A 22707-nucleotide genomic window follows, 5' to 3' on the forward strand; every position below is an offset into this window, starting at 1 on the left:
GTCCCGGTAATGATGCAGTTTGCACAGAGGATGGCAGCAAAGACTCTTTGGTATAAATTCTTCCGCCTGAGCTATGTACGAGTGGAAATACATTTGATATTATAAAACACATATATTAGATGATCTCAAAAGCTATGTACCTTTTTAAAAAAAAAACACGCAAGACAACATGTTAAAAAAATACTCAGGTTTTCGGAAAAAAAGTCCCATATTTATTGCAATGATGTGATTTCACTTTTCAAAATTGGACATAAAATTTTTACAACACTTAATATCATGATTAAAATGTACACGCAGTGTTCTGTACTACAATGTATGTACTGGATATCAAAATTTCTATGAATACAGTCTGACAATTCAAAATGGCTACTCCTTTCGAAAAATACTCTGGACACACTATGAACCTGAAAACAAACAAAAAATGATCCACACATCATCAACTGAGAACTTTTCCGTCTCTCATTCTGAGCTGAGTGGCGTAGTCATGTGCAAACAGAAATAGAATCCATCTGTAGAACAAACTAAATAAATATCAGGGCCCATAAAGACAAAGTATTATGTAATCTCTAGCTGTTACTGCCTATCAAAACACACACAACGGAAATGAACCAGTGTCCATCTAACGAACTGATATGGACTGTATTCACAACGCATTTGCCGGCCACACACACACACACACACACACACACACACACACACACACACACACACACACACACACACACACACACACACACACACACACACACACACCTGTATGCTCACAGGTGTGCATTGCTACACAAGGACTTAACAGAAATGAAATGGACGTCTGTGGCTTCTTCTATTTTCCGGCTCCTGATGTGGAAACAGCGGAGTGGACAATGTCTAAAGAAGGGGGGGAGGAAATGGTGTTTCTACGGACCCCCGCTATAGGAGTAGTCTGCCTTGTTGTGCATCACTAATTTGTTGTCCACAAAGTAGAAGCTGTCAGATTGTGTCTCATAAGGATGCAGGATCATCTCACGCACTGAGAGAGAACACAAAATGATCGGGATTTACAAAGTAGCTGTTGGAGCTTTGTGAAGTTGTGAATAAAATCCACGCGATTATGGAAAGAAGTTTGGGACTTTTTTGGACTGCAACTTTAGGTCCATGTACGAGTATGCAATTTGTCCTCACTCATAAGACATTTCAGCGCACTTGTACTTTGTACAAGAACTATTTTCTAATTTGTAACGTCTTTTCCCCAACTGTCTTCCGTTAATTCGTTTCTGTGCATTCGCAAATGATTATTTACGAAGCAACCTGTTGCCTAAGTACATCAGAACAAGTCCTGGCTTCGTGTGAGTATATTCCCTTTGTGTCGAATCAAACAGGCATTGATGTCACACCAAGAAATTACATTAGAGAGTAAACTATGACGAGATCATCATTAGGTGAGTATTCATCCTTTTTGTGACATCTTTGTTTGATGGTGAACCGTGACATTTTTCAAAAATAAAAACAATGCCATGATTCAGGTTGGGAACCAAAGCTACAATGCCTTACGAGTGAGAACAAAGACCGTGCTAGTACGTGACCTTAAACTGGATATGAATTTTCCACATGCGATGTGTGTGATTGCGCTTACTGATGTCCTCTGACAGTGCGGGGAACTCGTAGATGTGCTCGCATGTGTTCTTGCTGCTGGGCATGCAGAAGCCAAACTCAAAGTCAAAGCTCTTGAGCAGCTGGTCGCGGAAGTAGTGTCTCTCGATCATACGGAAGTTGTTGATGGGCGTGTCGCCCACTGTGAACTCCACCCTGCACACACACACACACACACACACACACACACACACACACACACACACACACACACAGTCAAACTAAGCTTTGAAAGACACACACACAGACACACACACACACACACACAAACACACACACTCACACACACACACACACACACACACACACACACACACACACACAAACACACACACTCACACACACACACACACACACACACACACACACATGGCTCTCTGCCCTCCGGTAACATTCCTTTGTTTGTTTCTGGTTTTGTTTGCTTGTCTCATTCAGATGTTTATATACAGTCATGCACTTTGCACACACTTCATACACTGTATTAACACGCTCACATCGGGTACTTGTTCTTTTAATGTCCCTGCGGGACCTCGGGAAGAGGTGGACTGAACGCAAATGCTTGTACTGCTCTACAGGAGTAATAACGTTTCTGATGTGATGCACGGCTGTCCAAATAATGCTATATCCCACATCAAAGGCATGTCAGACCTGGGATGCATGCGGAATATTTCACTGTATAGGGGTCCCTTAGTTGACAAAAACGTTGCACTCCTTCTGCAGTAACATCAACCACAATTTTTAGGCTGGGTCTTTAAACACGTTGTAGTCTCTTACGAACCTACACAGTAGTTAAGTCATGATTACAGTAATTATTTGGAAAAAAAAAAAAAAACACATCTAGGAAATGTAGATAAAACCGTCCGGGAGAACATGGGTCTGTGATCTGCTTTTGGTCTGGTTGAGAATCACTCATCTCGACCACAGCAGCTGTCTATGATGTCGTGAATAAAAAGAGCAATTAAAATAACACATCAGTGACAGTCAACACCGCAATGATCTTGTCGTTTCATGCTGCTATTTCAATGTGATCAATTAAATTCAGCTTTGTCATTTGCTGTGTCAAAAGGATGTCTTCCCAAACTCGCATGTTTAGGTGGGTTGGCCTAATGAAGTACTTATGACTAAAAGGTAGAGTTGTTTCACATCAAAACATTGCCCAGTGCTGCTCAGATGCGCTGACAGCTTGTCTGTTCTGTACGTTCTCACTTGTCAGCCCACACAACCTCCTACTACATCCTGTTCGACTGTTCGGGTAGAGCAGACGGACTGAGCGCACAAGTGCATCCTTCATTTTTTTGACATTCTCTCTCTCTCTCTCTTTCTCTCGCTCTCCATCCAGTCCTTTTGTTTTAATTCCCTCTTGCCTCTCTCACACAAGCACAAAACAGACTTACGTGGCTCCAACCTGCCGCAACTGTAGGAAGGCGGGGGTGAACTGGTAGCGAACAAAGCGCCCGGCGTTGGGGTCACATTGCTTTCTGCCTCCTGCTATGAATAAATGATATGATTGTGAGTTTGGATGAAATAAAGTTTAAAACAATCCATTTCAACACAGTGGAACCACCAAATTCAAACAACAAATGCCTTCTCCCAGGAATACAAACGGCATGATAAAATTCAACTAGTTACCATCTAGCGCTTCACTTCATACCGGCCTGCACAAGGTATTGTTCTTCAAAAGAAGAACATAAAAAGAGAAGAAAGGGAATATGCAGTACAGTGCCAATGTTACACTTATGGCAGTATGGCAGTGAAGCTATTTTAAAATGATCCTTGAAACATTAGCTCTCGAGTTAATAAAGGTGACTCTGGAGGAACATGTATAACTTTTGAGTTCATATTTCCCATGAGGAGAAAACCTGTATTTGACCTCAGAGGTTCCACTACAGCAGGGGTTGGCAACATTTGCCCCCCCAGTCACATGAGAAGCCCGCGGGGCTTTTCGTAAAACAGCTCACGAACAATGGGAAATTGCAATTTGATAGGGAATGACCCATTTTTGTTAAGGTTATGAGCTGACCTGGTGCTGGAGGTTTAGTGATCTCAAACAGCACTGTTCCCGTTTCCATATCACGGATCTTAAATCTGGTGAAGTCGATCATGTGGACGTTTTCCTCCGGTGAACAAAGGTAATCTGAAACAGAGAAGAAAAAGGCTGCACTCACATAAACTACTGACTAATCATGTGTTGTACACCAGTGATGTGATTTTAGTACAATGATGGGCAGGTGGCCACAAATGTGCTCGAATGTGCTGTTGTCTTTCTATGGATGGCCCAACCTCTAACGATCCATCCATCAATTTTCTACTCCTAAGTGAGCACATGTTCACGTGATCTGGATTCTACTGCAGCTTTACTGTACTCCAGGCGGATCGTTCCTGGACTGATCGCGAGTCAATCATCCATCCATTTATCCATCCATTTTCTGATCTGCGTATCCTCTCAAAGGTCGTGCTGGAGCCTATCCCAGCTGTCTTTGTGCAGTAGGCACGGGGACACCCTGAACTGGTTGCCAGCCAATCGCAAGGCACACATAGACAAACAACCGTCCGCGCTCACACTCACGCCTAGGGACAATTTAGAGCAGGGGTGTCAAACTCATTTTTTGTCACGGGCCACTTCGGAGTTACGGCTCCCCCCAGAGGGCCGGTGCAAAATCTCAACGTTATTTATTACTCATGATTACTTGACATTTCAGTACAGATTTCAACAAGAATCATGAAAGTTGACACACATGATTTGCTCCCGCGGGCCACATAAAATGATGTGGGGGGGGGGGCAGATCTGGCCCCCAGGCCTTGACTTTGACACCTGTGATTTAGAGGGTTCAATAAGCTTGCCATGCATGTTTTTGTAATGTGGGAGGAAACCGGAGTACCCGGAGAAAACCCACGCAGGCACGGGGAGAACATGCAAACTTCACACAGGAAGGCCGGTGTCTCTGCACTGTGAGGCCGACACGCTAACCAGTCGACCACTGGGGCACCCGCTAGTCAATCACAAGTGGACTTTTTTTTTTAAGACAAACAACCATTCACACTCACAACAAAGGGCAGTTTTCAATAAACGTGACAAACATGTTTGGAGAATGTGGGAGACAACCACAGCCTGTAGAAAACCCACACAAGCACGAGGAGAATAGAATCGCTGCACAAGTAGGTTGAAGCTCAGTTTCAAACCTAGAACCTTTTGACTGCGAGGCAGTTGTGCTCACCATTCTTCTGTCCTAAAACCCTTAACATCCCACGCTTATTTTGTGGACATTTTCAATGCTCCGCATGAGAAAACTGCTAGGATGAGCCCCTTTTACCACATTAGACTACTGTGCGTGTGTGTGCGGGTGTGCGTGAAACCTGAAACGCTTCTTTGCCAACATGGGAGGAGGATTAGAATTAAGAGGCTTATTGTGTTTTCCCATCACATGGCCGAACCAGTGGAAATGGACACACCTTGGGAAGTCTATTTTGTCCATCCCCGGGTGGTAATACCTTTAGAATGGACATCCTCATATACAATTACATTTATTGCAGAAATCAAAAAGATAAACACAAGGTAAGCACCCGAGGATGCCACAATGTGTGTGCACCTGCACAAGTACACAAATCCACGTATAGCATCATCTTAGCATTTGTGGGGGTTAGAGAGCAGATGGCCCACACGGGCTTTAGCCACCTGCTTGAAGATATTTATAGACCTTTCAATAAAATAAAGCACACTATCGTTGACACCTGGGCTTAAAGTGCCCTGCAGTGTGAACAAGGTTCTCTAGAGAGAGCTATTTGCAGTGATTTGATGGACTGTGTACATTTGCATGCCACTGCAGCACATTACGTTTTGGCTCGAGAAAGTCGTTGCAAATGCAGTGCTAAACAGCTCATGTAAAAACATACAGTCATTTAGCTCATGCTTCGCTTTACATTTCAAGAGGCACATTTTACTCTTTGTTGCTGTTTATTAGCCTGATGTGCTTTGTTTGGCATTTGAAGCGAGAATGAGGTCATCGCTAATGACAGTGACCGAGGCATGAATTGACTGATTGCTTGTGTGGAAAAAAAAATAGCAAAACAAGGAGACATGCACATAAAATGCTTCTGAATGTATACATGGCTGCATACCGTATATTGATTTTTGAGTAACACGTCCATGTTGAAATAGCCTTTCAAGTAGTTCTGTGCACTGATGCTAAACATCACATGGTGCAGACATTTCTCTCAAAAGCGACTCCCCTCTTTTATGTTGCCCTCCCAAGATTCTCTAAGAGGGTTTAGAGCAGTTGCTTTGATGCAGCGCCCTCTCTTGCCCGTTTGATGAGGGGGAGAATATTACTGTTAGCATTCGCTTAGTCTAAAACACACATGAGACAAGAAGCTCATTGCGTGGTGATAAGATTCAGAAATGTATTCATCTCAACGTCAGTTAGCCATCATTCACTCAGAATGGTACAAGGCTATGTGTGTCTTGTAACATGTTTATGTCTCCTATATGTTTCCACGCACGTGCTGTGATAACAAAATGAGATGTGTGCTGTGGGGTGTGATAAATAGGGGACTATACAGTTGAAAGTGAAGGACAAGAGTCAGTTTGTGTTGATTGTCGAGATAATGTAAGAACACGGTACACATGACACAGAGCACACGGATTGTCTTTTTTGGAACAAAGTTATTGCGAAGTAATTTTCACTTTTATTCTATCCATTAATTCAGTGGAATATAAAATCATCAACCAATTTACTCTGTGTCCATTTTCTTTTGTCTTGAGATTTGGAGGCTCATAGTTTATGTGCTCCCTTTTCCACTTAATGTATAACACATTGCTTGCAACAGCATTTCATCAGCAATGAATGTTACTTAAAATTTTATATTAAAGGCTTTATGATTGTGACAGTTTGAACGTGGAGCAGATTATTTAGCTTTCCATTATTTCTTCAAGGAAAAATTGGTTACAAAATCAGAACCACTGCCATAAAATAGTGGCCCAAAAGGCATGGGTATGACCATTGACGTTCTACTGTACTCTATCTAATAAGAATAAGAATGAGAATAAGAATAAGAATAAGAATAAGAAAACCTTTATTCATCTCACAATGGAGAAATTGCCAATTTACAGCAGCAAAGTTATGAAAGGAAGAAAGTAGAAGAACAAAAAAGTGTAGGAGCTGCTGTAAAGGCAGCCACTCTATTAATGCTCTGTGACAAACATACAGCCAGCCAGCAGCAGAGATCCAGACCAAGACCGAATAGCAGAAAGGTGAAAGTAAAAAAAAATTAAGGCGGATATTTCCACATTTATGTATCATCTTGTTTCTTGTTTATTCAGGCTTATGTAACATATTTCTCCAATTTCTCTTGAGGTCGTTAGAGTTGCATACCTCGCCCAAGGCCAAACCAAAGTAGCACCAACATATACAAACTCCTATCCCTTTGCATCACTACGATCATAAACTTATATATATATATATATTTTTTTTTTTTACCATTGACATAGATGAATGTGCACCACCCGCGCATCAAGTGAACTTTGCATGCCACTGGATTGAAGAGGGCCAAACAAAGATGCTTAAAGTAAGAATGACTAAGTCCTTTTTTCTCTCTCACCCAGTGCAAGGCCGTACAAACATTGAGCGTTGTTTTTCCAGTAATTCACGTCAATGGCAGTGATGCACATTAAGATTCACTACTGCCTAACTAATATTATGCATGAGAGTCTGAAAATGACAACAAAAAAAATCTTCCTTAGCTTTCTTGCAGATAACACACCAATGTTTAGTGGAGATTGTTTTTTTCAGTTTTTCAAAACAATGAGATAAACCAACAGTGACAATGAAACAGTAGTACGTACTTGTTGCATGCCGTTACACGAGATTGTAACTTGAAATTTGCAGGACAGCTCCGTCGTCTGATGCTTAGTACATCTGCATCACACTTCTGTGGTTTGGCCTCAGATCTCAGCTCTGGACTTGCTGTGAGAAGTTTGCATGTACTCTCTGTGCTTTTCTGGGTTTTGTTAGGGTCCCGATTGTGTTAGATTTGATAAAAAGTGAGACTTATCATTTCAGTAAAGATTTTTTTATGTCGCTCTTGGATCTGAGCTCATTACAGCTAACTCCTTGATATTATGTAAAATAATTGCAACACACCCACACACACACCCACACCCACCCAAACCCACACACACACACACACACACACACACACACACACACACACACACACACACACACACACACACACACACACACACACACACACACACATACACACCTACCCACCCACACACACACACACACACACACACACACACACACACACACACACACACACACACACACACACATCTCTACACAGACACACGCAAGCATGCGCTCACACTAAAAAAAGCCCCACTTGATTTCCTTCATCATGGTCCCCTAGCAACCCTTTTGATAGTCGTGCCTGCTCACTTAGCTTCTTCCTTGCCCTCATCCACCTGACTGCTCTGCTCAATTGGTGTGCCGCAACAAATAAAAGGCAATTCCGGGCTAGGCGAAGGCGCCATGCAAATGAAGTGTTTACTTCAGGGAGTTGATAAAGGTGCATCGGTGAAGCCTTCTCGTTTTGCTGTTATCACATCTCAGGAGAACAAGAGGTATGAGCAAAACAGAAATATTGTAAGAATATTAAGCGGATTAATGGCAAGGGGAAAGGAAAACAACGGATCCAATGGAATAAGATGACGTACGTCATTGTATTTTTAGGGGTGCATTGAACCCCTAATGGTCCTCTCTTGACAAATATGTAAACCGATAGTGATGTTTTTTTTTTTCTTTTTTTCTGAAGGGTCGATCCTCAGCTGCTCCATGTGAAACTCACCAGTTCATGGTGCATTTTTTTGTAATGCCCTAAGATTGCACCAGAGGGTGTGAATAGGAAAGTAGTAATTGGTGTCAAAAAAGTACATAGTTGAGGCGACACATCTTAACTGTGAGACAAGCTTTGTATGTCAGGGAGGTGCTAAATTGAGTGGACAGTGGAAGTTTCGTTTAAAATTCGTCAACTTTTTGAAACACGCTAAAGTCAGTCAAGAAAACAATTACATATCGTTTGTGTTGTCTAGTTAATTTCATCAGCTTTCTGTTCACGGTGTTGAGGAAAATAGTTTTCCTGAAGAACATACATGGAGTATCCCAAAAGCATGTGGACTTTTAATTTTCTGTTTGCCTTTTGTCAACGTTATAATTTGGATTTTGAGTCATACCTGACTTGTTCACGCAAACGGGACTTGGATGTGACATTGCGAAAGAGCAAAGTGAGATGCCACGTATAGCTCTTTAATCCCGGAGATTAGCGTGGAATTACAGACTTTCAGACAAGGATTGACTTCCCACACCACATGTTCCCGTCCAAACCTCTACCGAAGACAGGTGTGTATACTCATAACACACACTCACACACGTGCACAATAATCCATAGCCAGGGGCAGGCCGTAGCGACATTAGCATTACAACTCTATGTTCACATGGCACAGTGCACCCGTGTCTGGCAAGCTGTGTCATGTCTCACTTCAACAGCACCCGTAGGCACCTTGGCACACTGCTGGGTTCAGGGAGAGGTTACAGAGGATATTCTTTCTTTTTTTTTTTGCTGGATTGCCAAATCACACAATAGCAGTTTTACATAAGGGCACCTGAACATACTGGGTAAGAAATTTGTCAAATAAAATCATCTTCTCTCAACATTTCTGAGACTTTTTGTTTATCAATCGTTTTTTTGACAATCTCAATGGGAAATAAAGCATGACTCTACAATTGTCTACACGTGTGGATGTTAGCATGTATAGTTGTTTAGCTCTATGTGCCATGCAATTGGCTGGTCACCACTGAGGTTGTACCTCAACCCAGTGAGGAAGGACAGAAATTGAGTGCAAATGAGAGAAAGGTCCAGGAAGATAACAAGGCCAATCCACAGTAATAACCCATACTCGTGTTTCAACTGGATGAAATCCCTTTCAACCGAATATCACACATGTTCAATTCACCAGAGAAGTCATGGTTGAGAGATGCCAATCGTTCCGACATTGATTATCTCTCACCACACGCTAATAGTCTGCTAATCACTTCAAATAAATGAAGTCCATTCTCATGACAGTTTATGGCAACTAAAAGGCAAATGGGAATAAAAACACAAATCGAGTCATCAGCAGAACGACCAGCAAATGTAGCAGCAATCAAATGTGTCTTAAACACCAATAACTGCAAGGTTGGGAGCAGACAGACAGAGAACCATGAGGATGTTCCATTTTCTCCTTCTCAGTGGTGCTTTTCGGCCCGAGGTGCACTTGGCTGCCTGTGTTGTGTCACAGTAATCGCACTGAGACACCGTGACTGGCTGCCTCTGGGCTGCCCCGAAAACATGACCTTGCGCTTACCGACTAACATCAGGCAGGGCTTTGTTGTCTTATCAAGTAGAAAAAAAAAAGAACCGAATTGTGCTGCTACAGTAACTGTTCTCAACATCTCAAGAAAAAAAATAAAATAATAAAAAAAAAAAAATCTTCAGTATATTGAAAAGAAAATGATTATTGATGCCTTACAAAGCACAATCAAACAGATACTTGGGAAAATAAACAGGTGTCTCACGCAACACATAATACCTGCAGAGCAGAGCATGGCATCTGTAAAACTGATGGTTATGCCAGTGTTTGAAAAAAATATGTTTGCAGCAGAACGTTCCGAAACAAAAAATGCGCAACATTGCAACACTGACCCATAAAATAATTAGGAATCTGAAAAAAAAAAAAAAAAAGCAAAAGAATAATTCCATGTCAGTGCGCCTCACTGGAAGAAAATGAGAAGATACTTAGAGAGTAAATACTGCACATATTTTGCATACAACATGCATACATTTTGGTTGTTGTGGGATATCATTAATTACCTCTTGTGTGCCACGTTGGTGCATAATATTGTTGTCCAAACCTAATCCAGATTACATGCCGTCAATGGTGAGGCAGGATTAGTGCACCATCATGTCTGATTTAAGTATTATTTCACTGATGCAGCACTGATTTATAGTTCCTCCACTCAGGCAGTATTCCAGAATCGGTGGAAACGTGTTTGCATGGCTTGTTTACACACCTGTATTTGATTGTTTTCTTTGATTGTTATAACTGTGAGTGTTTAACATCTATTCATAGGGACAAAAGAAACCTAGTACTGTATTTAATAAAATTCAATAAACACTCAATTACATAATAGGCATGTTTGAACGTTAATACACTAGTACACGGCTGTTATCTTTTTAAACTCAGAGGAGTTTAAAAAGGAGTTAGCGTCCTTTGCAGTGAGAAAGTAGAGGCCCTCTGGTGGCTGCAGGCATATTGCAAAAAAGATTCAAAACTTTTTATTTTGAAAAATTACCGGATCCTCTGTTACATCCGTCTACAGTAGGTCAAAGGGCACTTCTCGGTCATGTGATGGGTTACAGCTAAAATGAAACGCGGGAGCTTGCAAAATGAGTAAAAAACAAACATCTTTGGAAAGTTTCTTTGGGAAGGGGAAAAGGCCCCGCCAGGACACAGAAGAGGAGCCTACAATTTTCAAGAAAAAGAAGGCTAAATTTAACAGACAGTATCAGCAGTCCCTACGACTTAAAATACGGATTTATCTCAATGAGAGATTCCCACGCACCAACCTCACTCTGCATGATATGCCGCGATGGTGAGCCAAATTTTTCATGCACTTTGTATTTGGGCGTATCTTATTTTGAAGGTACATTTAAACGTTACCATAACGACCAGAGAGCGTTGCGACCAGGACGTTCCTCTTCGATTTCGTGTTTATTATGTTTTAACAAATGAACCATCTGCGTGGCTATATTACTATCACCACATACTGTATGTCAACTTTATGCATCATTTTTTTCTTTTCACTGTCTTTGGGTGTGAGTGTGAATACTTGTTTCGTCTATGTGCCCTGTGATTGGCTGACGACCAGTCCAAGCTGTAGCACACCTCTCACCCAAAGCCAGCTGGGATAGGCTCGGGTTCACCTGCTACCGAAAGGAGGATATAAAGTACAAGAACTAGATAGATGGGAAATAAAATTGTGTTATGATGATGTACATTATTTTAGTAAAAAGATAAACGGCTCCAAGAATAGATGGATGGATAAAAGTTTTTCATAACACGCTCAAAACATTTTCATGAACTTTTATCATGACCACTTGATAACAGTGGTCAACTGTGTTATCAATCAGAGATGATTTTATGTGTCCCTTAATGTATTTTTGACACTGATTTCAAAGATGTCTTGATTCTTTTCTGAACATCAAGTTTTTAAGATATTTTCTTTTTGTTTTGTGTTTAAGTTTGATCTACAAAAGCTTGCACAGTATGGATGTTAGCATGGTTGGAAATAAATTATAGCTTTGGCTTTTCAGAAAATAAAAAGTTTCCTTGCATTAATGATTTAAAATTTGTTGACCGGTGTGATATTCACACTCATAACTATTATGTAAATATTGTGCAACACTGAATTTTACTTCATGAATCTTGTCTGTCTGCAGATTATTTTGACGACAGTTTATGTTGTGTTTCACAAATGTCATCAATTGTGTTAAAAAGAAAATGTTTTCACCTGTGCTCCCATGACGGCACTAAAAATCCAATTTGTGTTTCATCCACCTAACATCTGATCTTTAACCAGAGGATTACATTTGTCTCTTTCTGTTTTGTTACATTCCATCTACAGGTTGGTCTCCAACTTGGAAACTAAAGTCACAGTTGTTTCCTTCCAATGGGTTTGTTTCGTTCTAACAGGGATTGCATTCATGCACACCGTGTTTACTCCTTTGGAGTTTTTTTTGTGTCGCTGTCCATGGTGCATAAAGGTTCCTTCAGACCTCATTGAATGCAAATGTCTTGTTGCAGGACAAATAAGTAACACACAGGGTACACGAGCAGATGGGCAATCCTAATCGGAAGCAGCGAGGATTTAACCGCACGCCTCCATGTTGCCAATTAAGCGTATAGGTTCCAAAGAGACACGGCTACTTACTCTTGGTGATTTTCTGTAAGCCAAGCACATCCTCGGGTGTGATGACGCTGTTTCGGCGCAGTTCTTCTTCGGTGGTGACGGGTATGCCCATGTCTGATGAGTTGCAGCCTTGCTGCACTTTCATGTCCAGCGAAGACCACTTGAGCGTGAAGCAGGCTGGCGAGAACTGGCGCTATCCTGACGGGAAGTCGATGGAGATGTCGGCGTCGTCGACTTGGCGGTGGCCGCGGGAGGCGATTTGCTTGCGTCGAAGGCTGCCTAATACTCCGCGCAAAGAACGCTCTCAGTGCCCGGGTCTAAAATAGCCCATTCTCCGTGCCTCGCACCTCCCTTCTTCTCCCCTCGATCCCGAAAAAGATCAAAATCAGCCCTTAGCTCCCTCCCTTCTTCCCTTGCTTCCTCCCTTCCTCCTTCACTACCTCAAGACTCATCGGCTCTCATACAGGCTAATCCAAATCCTGCGGCTTTAAACGAGCGCCGCGCGCGCCGTCATGACAGGCTCCACTCGTCTGCTCGTCTACATGTTCTCCATCTCTCTCTCTCTCTCTCTCTCTCTCTCTCTCTCTCTCTCTCTCTCTCTCTCTCTCACTCACGCGCGCGCGCGCGCACACACACTCACACACACGCACACACGCACGCACGCACACAAAAACACGCACACACGCGCGCGCGCGCGCCCCCCCCCTTTCTTGCCACCACATTAGGTCCACTTGTACCACCTGATTTAATGTAAATGAAATGCATTATAGGCCTACTCATGATCAACCCTAAATGTACGCAGCCTATATATTTTTTGCTGTTGCACATCACAGAGGACCAAATCACACGCATGCAGCTGTGCAAAGAGAGAAAGCAGTCCAAACAGCACAGGGCCCTTTGAGCTTACCTAATGGCAGGCAGTGATTTGCTCAAGGGCACTTCAAAAGTAGCCAAGAATCTCTCCTATAAACTCCATAAATTCACTTATTGGCCATAAATATATTCATCCAGCCGCTATCTGAACCGCTTATCCTTACAAGAGTCGCAGGCGTGTTGGATCCCTTCCAGTCATCTTCGGTGAATAGGCAGGGTACACCCTGAACTGTTTGCCAACCAATCGCAAGGTACACAGAGACAGACAACCATTCACACTAACATTCACATGCATGTTTAGCCTTCAATTAAGTTGACATGCATGTTTGTGGACTGTTGGAGGAAAAGAGACTACAAATAGTCTATCGATACGAAACCCAAATGAAACCCATCTTTGCAAGATGATCACATGATTTGCCTGAGTTTTTTTTCATGCATGTATTCTAATGAGTTGGAGATGACATACCTTGCTGCGGGAAATGTTTGTCAAAATAGAGGAAGATGCCTTCGATCATGGATACAAGTTAAGCTATTTCAACGAATAATTATGCAGAGCATATAGGTATACAAAGGCATAATGTATTCTTACAATATTATTCAATGAAATGCAAAACAATGAAAGAACACTGCAAAAAACAAGGACAAAAGTTTGACAATTTGGCAAAGTTTGCATTTTTTTTTGTTTTCACTGGAAAGTTCCAGATGCCAGCATCCCTGAGACGTTGTCAATCTAAGTCTTCTTAGCGGGCCCATTGAAATGCTCAAGTGGACTAGCCAAAAAAAAAATGATGTCTGCAAAAAGAAGAGCCCTGCACATGCAGCCTCCGGAGGTCCTGTGTGTTATTCTGAGAAGATATCGACTACAGGGCGGCATATGCAGATCTGTCCATGATTATACGGTTATGTGGAATGACTATAACTCAACATTGTGCTATGCGGGTTGATTGACATTATTGTTCAGGACACACATAAGTGCATCGATAAAAAACAAAAGCACTGAAACAAGCTGTCATGGAAACCTGATACAGAAAATTCTCTTATCGTTCATATGAGGTCTGGAGACAGAGAGCATTGCTACCTGCTGCATTTTACCAATAGTGCAGCTACCGGGGAAGCCTTATTTACTCCCAAACTGTGCTGACAAAATCAGTCACAATATTCAGAAAAGATGTACTTTGCACAGGAACGTGGTCAGTGAAGACTTTGCAAGTGACTTGCAGTAAAGCGCGATCCTTTTGCCCAAAGCCGGCTCTACGCAGTCAACTCAAAGCAGCCTCTGCGGTGTGTTTGCATATCTTTCACCCGACGGATGGATTGAATCTGGGGATGGTGGGCTCCCCACTCATTCCAGTGCTTGAAAGAGCCTATTTCCATGACATATTGGAAACCACGGTAGCCAGGATACTGGTAGGCCACCCACCTATGAAGAAAATGGCATAAACCATAACTCTACGTTCAGTATACACTTCACCAACCAACTTGTTGTTGTGTTTGTAGTTTGCATGTCTCTCGTTTTACACTTCCATTTTATCATGGTTGGACACATCGTTCCAAATCATATGGAGCGCTAAAGGGAAATACTTACATTCCGCCAGTGACCTGAATGCTAGCGACGCGGTCCTGGAAGCCGTAAGACCACAGGCTTGGTATATCCTCATCACACACCTCCATCTTGCGACCTTCGAAATTCGTGCACTCATACAGGCAAATCTTGTGGTCCTGGGGGTCCTGCAAATGCAAACAAAACTTTTTAAATTAGTTGCTGTTTATCAATCTGCATATTGTCATTAAGGGGGAGAAATTGGCAGCAATAAAAGTATTCTCAACAATCACAAGACAAGGACTAATATAAAGCAAAGATTTGTCTTGGTCTCTGTAAATCTGTGGCACAGTTTTTTAAATGAAGTCAAAATATGTGGTTCAGTTAATTCTTTTAAAAGAATGTTCAATCTCAAAACGCTGACCAAGTATAAAAATGGACACATTTTGATGGCTTGACAAGGGTGGTTAACAATTGTGAAGCAAGTTTTTTTTTTTTTTTTTTTTTTTTTTACGTAATCAACAAATACCGTACACATTTTTTTTTGGTTCATTTCTTTTTTGCGTCTTAAATGTATTGTATAGTTGGCAGTGTGTGAAAGATGGGTTTTAGATCGTCCACAGGGTGAGAGATGTCTGTTTCCTGACCTGACATTGAATATCGCTAATACTGAACTTACCATTTTTACTGGTCTGATTGACATAAGACGGTCACATCGATAGCTGTTGGACCAGGTGTCCCATCTAGGGTATTCTCCTTTCTCCAGCATGAACATTTCACCAGTCATGTTTTGTTGCTCAAAGCCTACCCAGCTGCAATGACACACACACACACACACACACACACACACACACACACACACACACACACACACACACACACACACACAGAAGCAGACAAAGACAGACACATCACATCTTTATTTTACCACCGGAGATACTCCACAATGATGGCACTGTGACACTCAAGACTTACGGCCCATTCTCTACCCGGATGGAGCCGATTCTTTCGAAACCCTGCTCGCAGAGGTTACGGCACTCCGCGATTAGGTCCATTCTACGGCCTTGGAAGTTTTCAAATTCATAGAGGTAAATCTAGGGAGGAGCACAATAGATTGGATAGTTCATCAACTCCAAATAATTTATCTGCTCGTTCATCTCATGGATGTACTTTTTATTACCTTATGATTACGTAGCCCCATAGCAGAGTGGCTGCCGATGCTGCCTTGAGCGCCTGAGTGAGACATCGTCAGATCTACAGAGAAACATACCTTTAACACACCGACATGTTTACAGTGTTTTCACACTTCCACTCTTGAACAGTTAAAAAAATTGCACCATCATTCCATAATTTGACATGGCAAGTTATTTTCAACTTAATATAATCCATTTCAATCAACATTCAGATCGAAAAGACTTCGCCATTCTTCAGTTATATCCCCAGAATGTTTCTTGTGACGAAAACCTATTTGCCCAAAAGGCCACAAATGTAAAATAGACGCATTTAATTAAAAAGACAAATTAAAATGAGATGCAGCCTTCCATTTTTTTGGTGTTGTCAGTTTTACATCTCCAGAGAGCTGCTGAATAGGAAGAGAAGAATTAAATCACACCCTGCTGCATTTTATGTCAATGTTCCATCTGCTCACTCAGTGCTCATGAGGAAAATCCACATACAGGAAAAAACAACAGTCTCATCGCTCATCCAGTTTATACAGAAAACTTACTTTTGCACAAGCAGCGTGAAATAGGTCGATCTTAAGAGACAGTAATAGGTAGTGAACCAGCGAGTGAGGATGTATATATACATTTACGTCCGGTAGTAAGATAGTACAGAGAGAGGTTTCCGACTTCTCATTGGCTGACGGCTGTTTTGGACCACAGAGTGGGGGTCCAAAGGTCATGATGCTGCGACAAATCATGCTGACTTGGCTGACTGTTTTGTTGTACAGTCTCATTGTTGGAAGTGGGGCAACTCACTGTCATCAGCATAATGGTTAACAGCCCACACCCGACACACACCGAGACACACTCACACACACACACACACACACACACACACACACACATACACACACACACACACACACACACACACTTTCGCCAGTGTTCAGCGTCTTTTCGAAGCCCTTCTAACATTTTAAATTCTCTACAGTTTCTGACTTTTGGCTTTAACGTTCTCTTTAAGAATTTGGCTACTTCTCCATGCTTTTAAGGCCGATGTTTATTACACCTGGTGTATACCGACTGTAGGAAAACTATCGACACACATTTATAATTAGACATTGCGTTGCGTTGTCCAACAGAATTGTTTTTAAAAATGATGGTATTTTGGGTCATTACCTTGTTGGAGGATCAATAAACAGCTTTCTGACACTATAGGAGACCTTGATTGTCCAGGGATTTCATTAGACCGAGTACAGCTAGGTCTACAAGACACCTTGTGCCTGCTGCAGCAAATCAATCACGGAGAATAATCAATTCTCCTCCATCTTTTACTGTTGGTCGTGCCCATTTTGTTCTGTTAGTTTTCATTTTTGCAGCTTTGAACACGGAGCTGATGTGGTTTGCCAAAAATATACTGTAGTCTCTTTTGTCAAAGGACGTTATCCCAGAAGTGTGATTTGTCATTACGAATTTTGGCAAACTGCAGTCGCATCAAGTTGTTTCAATGACGGGTTGCAGCTCTTTCATTCTTTGACAGAAGGGATCCAACAATTGACACTGTAGCAAGTATGAAACATGGAGGAGGTTGGGTTATTTCCTGCACGGAGGATGTTTTGCGCTATCTAGCACAGACCGTTTGAATCTGTGCTGGGTACAATGAAATCTCCGAATTATTAAGGTGTTCGGGGAAATGTGCTTCACAGTGTCAGAAAGTTAGAGAAAACAAACACCTCAGGCACTTTGAGTAACCAGGTTGGATAGGATCTGGAATGAGTACATCAGAGGGACGACTCATGTTACAGGTTTTGGAGAGAAAGTCAGAGAGGCCAGGCTGAGATGATTTGGACATGTCCAAAGGAGAGAGGGTGAATATATTGGGAGAAGGATGCTTCGTCGAGAGGAAGACCATGGAAGGGGTTGATGGATGTAATGAAAGAGGACATGAAGGTAGCTGGTGTGAGAGAAGAGGATGCACAAAACAGAGTTAGATGGAGGCAACCGATTCGTTGTGGCGACCCCTAGAGGGAAAAGCCGAAAGGGAAAGCACAAGAAGACAGACAGAGGAAGTTTGCATACAATGCCTGCCTGCAATTACTGAATGGTAAATGTCATGCCATACAACTAAAATGTTTGTGTATCTGTATGTCAATTCAAAATTGTTTTACTGTGCAACTATGCTGTATGACAAATTACTGTATTATAATGCTACATGATAGCCTATACAGTATTCAGAGAGTTTTACAACACATGTCACAGTAGTAGTTTAGATGATAGCTACTCGCACAAAATACAAGACTTTTACTCATGCAACTATAAAATGATTAATGCTTTCTTTTTGCAATCATCAAGTTATGCAACATGAACATTAAACGGGATGTCAACCCAAAAATGTGATGGACAGCAATATATCAGGCCATGTTGCTACTTGCTGTTGACTGAAAATGACATCACAATTGCTTGGGGATCAGGTCCTGTATTTAGAAACACGCATTTTATTTTGAATGAAAGTGATAATATGCTGCGTCAGGAAAGCAAAAACATATTTACTAAATTAAGTTAGAACACCAAGGCAGATGACAAGGTCAGTTTGAATGAGTGTAAACAGTCATGTAAGTGTATTTCATTGTGCGCCTTGCATGGGTGATTGAATGCACTTCTGTCAATGACAGTTGTGTGCATGTGCATTACTGTGCATGTGTGCACAAAGAAGTTAGAGAAGGGGCGAAAGCAGTGATATGCGCTTGTTGGGGATGCACGTGGAAGAGAGATGGACGAAAACCTGTAAGTGCTTTCTTTCAATTCAAATTAAACTTGTTTATGAGACTATAAAAGCCCTAAATCTCACTGAATACATGATCACATCTCTCTTAAATTCACATAATTTTCCCTTTTCACTCAGAAGACCTGCGGGAGTGAGTGTTCCGCTCGACGCCGTGTTTGTTCTGCTTTTCTTTTGCAACTTGTGCTTATCTGCACCGGGCATGTTGCCCGTCATCTAGTACTACTGTGGCACATTTAAAACCCAGCAGCTCAGTGTTGAACAATGGCGTGAGCAGCAATGTGCTGACTGTGGTCCGGAGCCGCAAGCCCTGTTACTTTTCAGCACCACCGTGTATAAATAGTCCCATATGCTCTGGGGTCGGAACGCGTTATTGTGGAGCCCCCCTTGTGAACACTGCGAGGCTATTCTTTGCGGCTTGGTCAGGTAAGCCATCATTGTATTCAGCCTATAGCGGAGCATTGTCACTTTACATTGGCGTGTCCCTTGCCTTGTCTATTTCTGCTGAGACACATGAATGTATATGTGAAGTCCAACCACACACTGGGCAGCCACAGAGAGGACATACAACAATTGAGCATGTGCAAACCCAATATCGAGGAAAGCTCAACGACCACAGCATTAGCTGCACTTTCACAACTGGACGAGATCCGGTCCAGTACCCTAAATAGTCCATCTGTAATTTCTAATATTTTGTCTGATATACAGTAAAGTAGTGTTAAAATAACACTGTGATTCCAGTGTCAATTGAGAATGTTCATTATTAACTTTGTAATGGCAGAAATATTTTACACAGCTCTTCAATTGGACCCCCGTTAGATTGTGACAATTCCATCTAGAGCGCAAAAAAATGTTTGTTGAATACAAATGTAAATATGAGTTTTGTCTGTTTTAGTCCAATGTGAATAGGATTCCCAAAATGTGCCTTTCAATTTAAAAATACAGCATCAACATGATTTCTCTATCTCTCTGCTCTGAAGGTAAATCTCTCCTACGAGACACGACAGCATGGCTCAGAACAACCCCAATCCACAGGGACCATGGAAGGTGATCAGTAGTTTGAAATGCTTGGGCTGATTTTGTCCACGCAAAGCAGTCAGTGTGTGTCATGTGCACATGTATGCATTTATGTTCACTACAGATCACAGTTTACGACCAGGAGAACTTCCAGGGAAAGCGTATGGAGTTTACCTCCTCCTGCCAGAACATCATGGAATCTGGCACAGACAACATCCGCTCCCTCAAGGTGGAGTGTGGAGCGTAAGTCATGAGTAGTACACATCAGTGATTCTTACAGTTTGGTACGAGTACCTCTAGTGGTACGCGGGCTCTCTCTCGTGGGATGTGAAAGAATCACTGACATGAATAGAAGTCAAATATACAACATTTAAGATATGATGTACATATTAGAATGAAGCTTGTTGCTATGCTACAGCCATTTTAAACTTTTAACATCCAGTATAGTGCCGTACCTCTTTTTAAAAAAAAAAAAAATTTCGAAGTACAATACGTTACAGTTCAGCTGTATTTAACTTTTATGGTTTTTAGGACTTAAACCTCAGCCCTTGTATATTTTGGAATGTATTTTAATATTTGCCATTGTAGTGGTACTTGGAGAGCAAAATGCCTTTTGAGATGGTATTTGTCAAAAGTTTGAGAACCAATGGTGTGAAACATACACATGCAACTGAATATTGAAATAACTCAGATGACCGACCAGACTGTATTAATTCCATATAGTGGTCAGAGGCATTTATTTTCTCGGATAGATGAAGATACACGATTTGTCGTGAATAAATGACATTTTTCGGCGCAATTAAGTAAAAGTGGATACATTTTGCACAACATACCGGATGATTTCTCAATGCACACAGCTGTGCCACTCACTGGTTCGTCTGCGCTCAATTGACAGTCCGAGCCTCATTGTCAGTTATCCTCCGATTGACAGAGGATCATACAGTCAATCTTTCGTCTCAACTCAATTTTGATTGGCCGCGGCTCCTAGTGCTTTACAAAATGCACAAATGGATGGAAAGATAGTGGGTGACTAAGAAGCCGGTTTTCTGGCAATAAGCATTTCCACAAGCATCTTTCTCCCACGTGATCAGGTTCTGCCAGTCCCCAATAGTCTTGAACTGTGTGACATTGCATGTTGGGATAGTTGGACAGGATATGAGCACTCCAGCTTCTGTGGACAGCAGTTTGTTTTGGAGAGAGGAGAGTACCCTCATCGGGAGTCTTGGAGTGGCAGCAATGCCTATCACACTGAGAGGATGATGTCCTTCCGCCCCATCTGCTCTGCTGTGAGTCTTTGTGTGAAACGGATTCAGAAAGCACACAGTCTGACTCACTGATCATTAGAGCTGAACGACTAACTGCTGGATAAAGCTATAAATAACGGGCACCGGTGTTGACTAATACAGAATGGATGTCCTACAGAACCACAAGGAGTCTAAGATGGTGGTGTTTGAGAAAGAGAACTTTACGGGACACCAGTGGGAGATAAACGATGACTACCCATCACTGCAGGCTATGGGCTGGGGAACCAATGAGATTGGATCCATGCAAGTTCAGAGTGGCGCGTAAGTTGTGTCCATTTGTACGGATAATGACTTTCAGGATTGAGAGGGCAATTCAAAATCAAACGTTCACTGTATTATACCATAATCAGCATATTTCACCTCTACTTTTGCTACAGCTGGGTGTGCTACCAGTTCCCTGGTTACCGTGGTTATCAGTACATTCTGGAGTGTGATCGCCATGGTGGCGAGTACAAACATTACAGAGAATGGGGCTCCCATGCTCAATCATTCCAGGTGCAGTCACTGCGTCGCATCCAGCAATGAGAGCTCACGTCTCCTTTGCCAAAAAGCTCCGCAGCTTCCTCCTCCTCCTCCTCATTCCTCCATAATCATTCCAGCATTCCCTGGTGCTACGTCACCAAAATGTCTGCCGCACTTCTGCTTTGTTCTGTTGCTTGATGGAAGCTTAGAAAAACAGATGACTGAATGGAATAAACGATAAAGAGAGGGAGAAAGAGAGCAGCAGCAGAGATATGCTGCTGACTCCCTGAGAAGAGGAGAAAAATGAAGGTGTCTTGAGATGTCTGTGAGGTTATGATGTCATTCACTGCAAGTGCAAGAGATAATGGACAAGTCGAAATAAAGCGTAAAACAAGTGTCTGCTGCTATGAGTCGTATTTGTTTGAACTGTGTCTTTCAATTCGGTGTTCAATCTCACTCATGGCCCTTGTGAGGATAAGCGGATCGGAAAATGGATGGATGGATAGATGGATAAATGTGTTAAAGACATTTTACAATTTTAGTCCATCTTTTTCGTCAGTCTGGATCTTTTTCTGTCGGGAAATTGTGACGAATGAACGGACTTTTACACTGCGTTGCAATCACGTTTTTTTATTGTTTTTTTTGGAACGCCAACGTTCAGGCCTCTAAATTGCGTGTGACTCTGGGGAGCATGCGTTTTTTTTTGGCCGAAGAAAAATAAATAAAGTGGAATTGCATATCCACTACAGCAGTTCAGTGGCGCCCTCATTGTCAGAGAGTGCGCAGGGAGGAGGCAGGGTTTTTTTTTTTTTTTTTTGCACCGAGCGGTAAACATAGCTCCAGGAGACAACATGATTTTTTTTTTTTAACAGGGATGAAAAGAAAAGCGTAGAGAGACAATGAGACAAAAGAAAGTCACCCATGCACT

At 42.0% G+C, this 22707-nt stretch overlaps 3 protein-coding genes across 5 annotated transcripts; 1 reads left to right on the plus strand and 2 right to left on the minus strand.

Annotated features, from left to right (window-relative positions):
- Positions 1 to 184: 184 nt before the first annotated feature.
- On the minus strand, positions 185 to 13204 carry unc119a1 (unc-119 lipid binding chaperone a1). 2 transcript variants are annotated; one of them, XM_019886068.1, is made up of 5 exons: positions 12660 to 13204; positions 3650 to 3763; positions 3024 to 3114; positions 1613 to 1785; positions 185 to 1009 (listed from the first exon to the last, which is right to left on the minus strand). In XM_019886068.1, exons 1-5 carry the CDS (start codon positions 12781 to 12783, stop codon positions 897 to 899), a joined length of 615 nt encoding a protein of 204 aa, XP_019741627.1. In that variant the 5' UTR covers positions 12784 to 13204; the 3' UTR covers positions 185 to 896. The 2 variants fall into 2 exon arrangements, with proteins under 2 accessions (XP_019741627.1, XP_019741626.1); XM_019886067.1 differs by having other exon boundaries at positions 3024 to 3117.
- Positions 11041 to 22174, plus strand: cryba1a (crystallin, beta A1a). Of its 2 annotated transcripts, none has more exons than XM_019886071.1 (6): positions 11041 to 11321; positions 19977 to 20043; positions 20138 to 20256; positions 21158 to 21299; positions 21436 to 21578; positions 21695 to 22174. In XM_019886071.1, exons 2-6 carry the CDS (start codon positions 20005 to 20007, stop codon positions 21840 to 21842), a joined length of 591 nt encoding a protein of 196 aa, XP_019741630.1. In that variant the 5' UTR covers positions 11041 to 11321; positions 19977 to 20004; the 3' UTR covers positions 21843 to 22174. The 2 variants fall into 2 exon arrangements, with proteins under 2 accessions (XP_019741630.1, XP_019741629.1); XM_019886070.1 differs by lacking the exon at positions 11041 to 11321 and adding an exon at positions 19237 to 19422.
- crybb1l3 (crystallin, beta B1, like 3) lies at positions 14160 to 16853 on the minus strand. Its single transcript, XM_019886066.1, has 6 exons — positions 16778 to 16853; positions 16232 to 16305; positions 16027 to 16145; positions 15731 to 15863; positions 15097 to 15239; positions 14160 to 14931 (listed from the first exon to the last, which is right to left on the minus strand). Exons 2-6 carry the CDS (start codon positions 16295 to 16297, stop codon positions 14763 to 14765), a joined length of 630 nt encoding a protein of 209 aa, XP_019741625.1. The 5' UTR covers positions 16298 to 16305; positions 16778 to 16853; the 3' UTR covers positions 14160 to 14762.
- Positions 22175 to 22707: the final 533 nt, after the last annotated feature.

The sequence above is a fragment of the Hippocampus comes genome, unplaced genomic scaffold (genome assembly GCF_001891065.2).
Source record: "Hippocampus comes isolate QL1 unplaced genomic scaffold, H_comes_QL1_v1.1 scaffold29, whole genome shotgun sequence".
Taxonomy (NCBI): Eukaryota; Metazoa; Chordata; class Actinopteri; order Syngnathiformes; family Syngnathidae; genus Hippocampus; species Hippocampus comes.

Bases quoted from the DNA above. Each gene is read 5' to 3' on its own strand.
- cryba1a (XM_019886071.1), top strand. From the start codon at position 20,005: ATGGCTCAGAACAACCCCAATCCACAGGGACCATGGAAG. The intron at 20,044-20,137 runs GTGATCAGTAGT...TGTTCACTACAG, and splicing joins ATCCACAGGGACCATGGAAG to ATCACAGTTTACGACCAGGA. The intron at 20,257-21,157 runs GTAAGTCATGAG...ATGTTGGGATAG, and splicing joins CTCAAGGTGGAGTGTGGAGC to TTGGACAGGATATGAGCACT.
- unc119a1 (XM_019886067.1), bottom strand. From the start codon at position 12,783: ATGAAAGTGCAGCAAGGCTGCAACTCATCAGACATGGGCATACCCGTC. The intron at 3,764-12,659 runs GTAAGTAGCCGT...TCTCTGTTTCAG, and splicing joins CTTACAGAAAATCACCAAGA to ATTACCTTTGTTCACCGGAG. The intron at 1,010-1,612 runs GTAAGCGCAATC...GTTCTCTCTCAG, and splicing joins CGCACTGTCAGAGGACATCA to TGCGTGAGATGATCCTGCAT.
- crybb1l3 (XM_019886066.1), bottom strand. From the start codon at position 16,297: ATGTCTCACTCAGGCGCTCAAGGCAGCATCGGCAGCCACTCTGCTATG. The intron at 15,240-15,730 runs GTAAGTTCAGTA...TTGCATTTGCAG, and splicing joins CAATCAGACCAGTAAAAATG to GACCCCCAGGACCACAAGAT. The intron at 14,932-15,096 runs GTAAGTATTTCC...TTTTCTTCATAG, and splicing joins ATTCAGGTCACTGGCGGAAT to GTGGGTGGCCTACCAGTATC.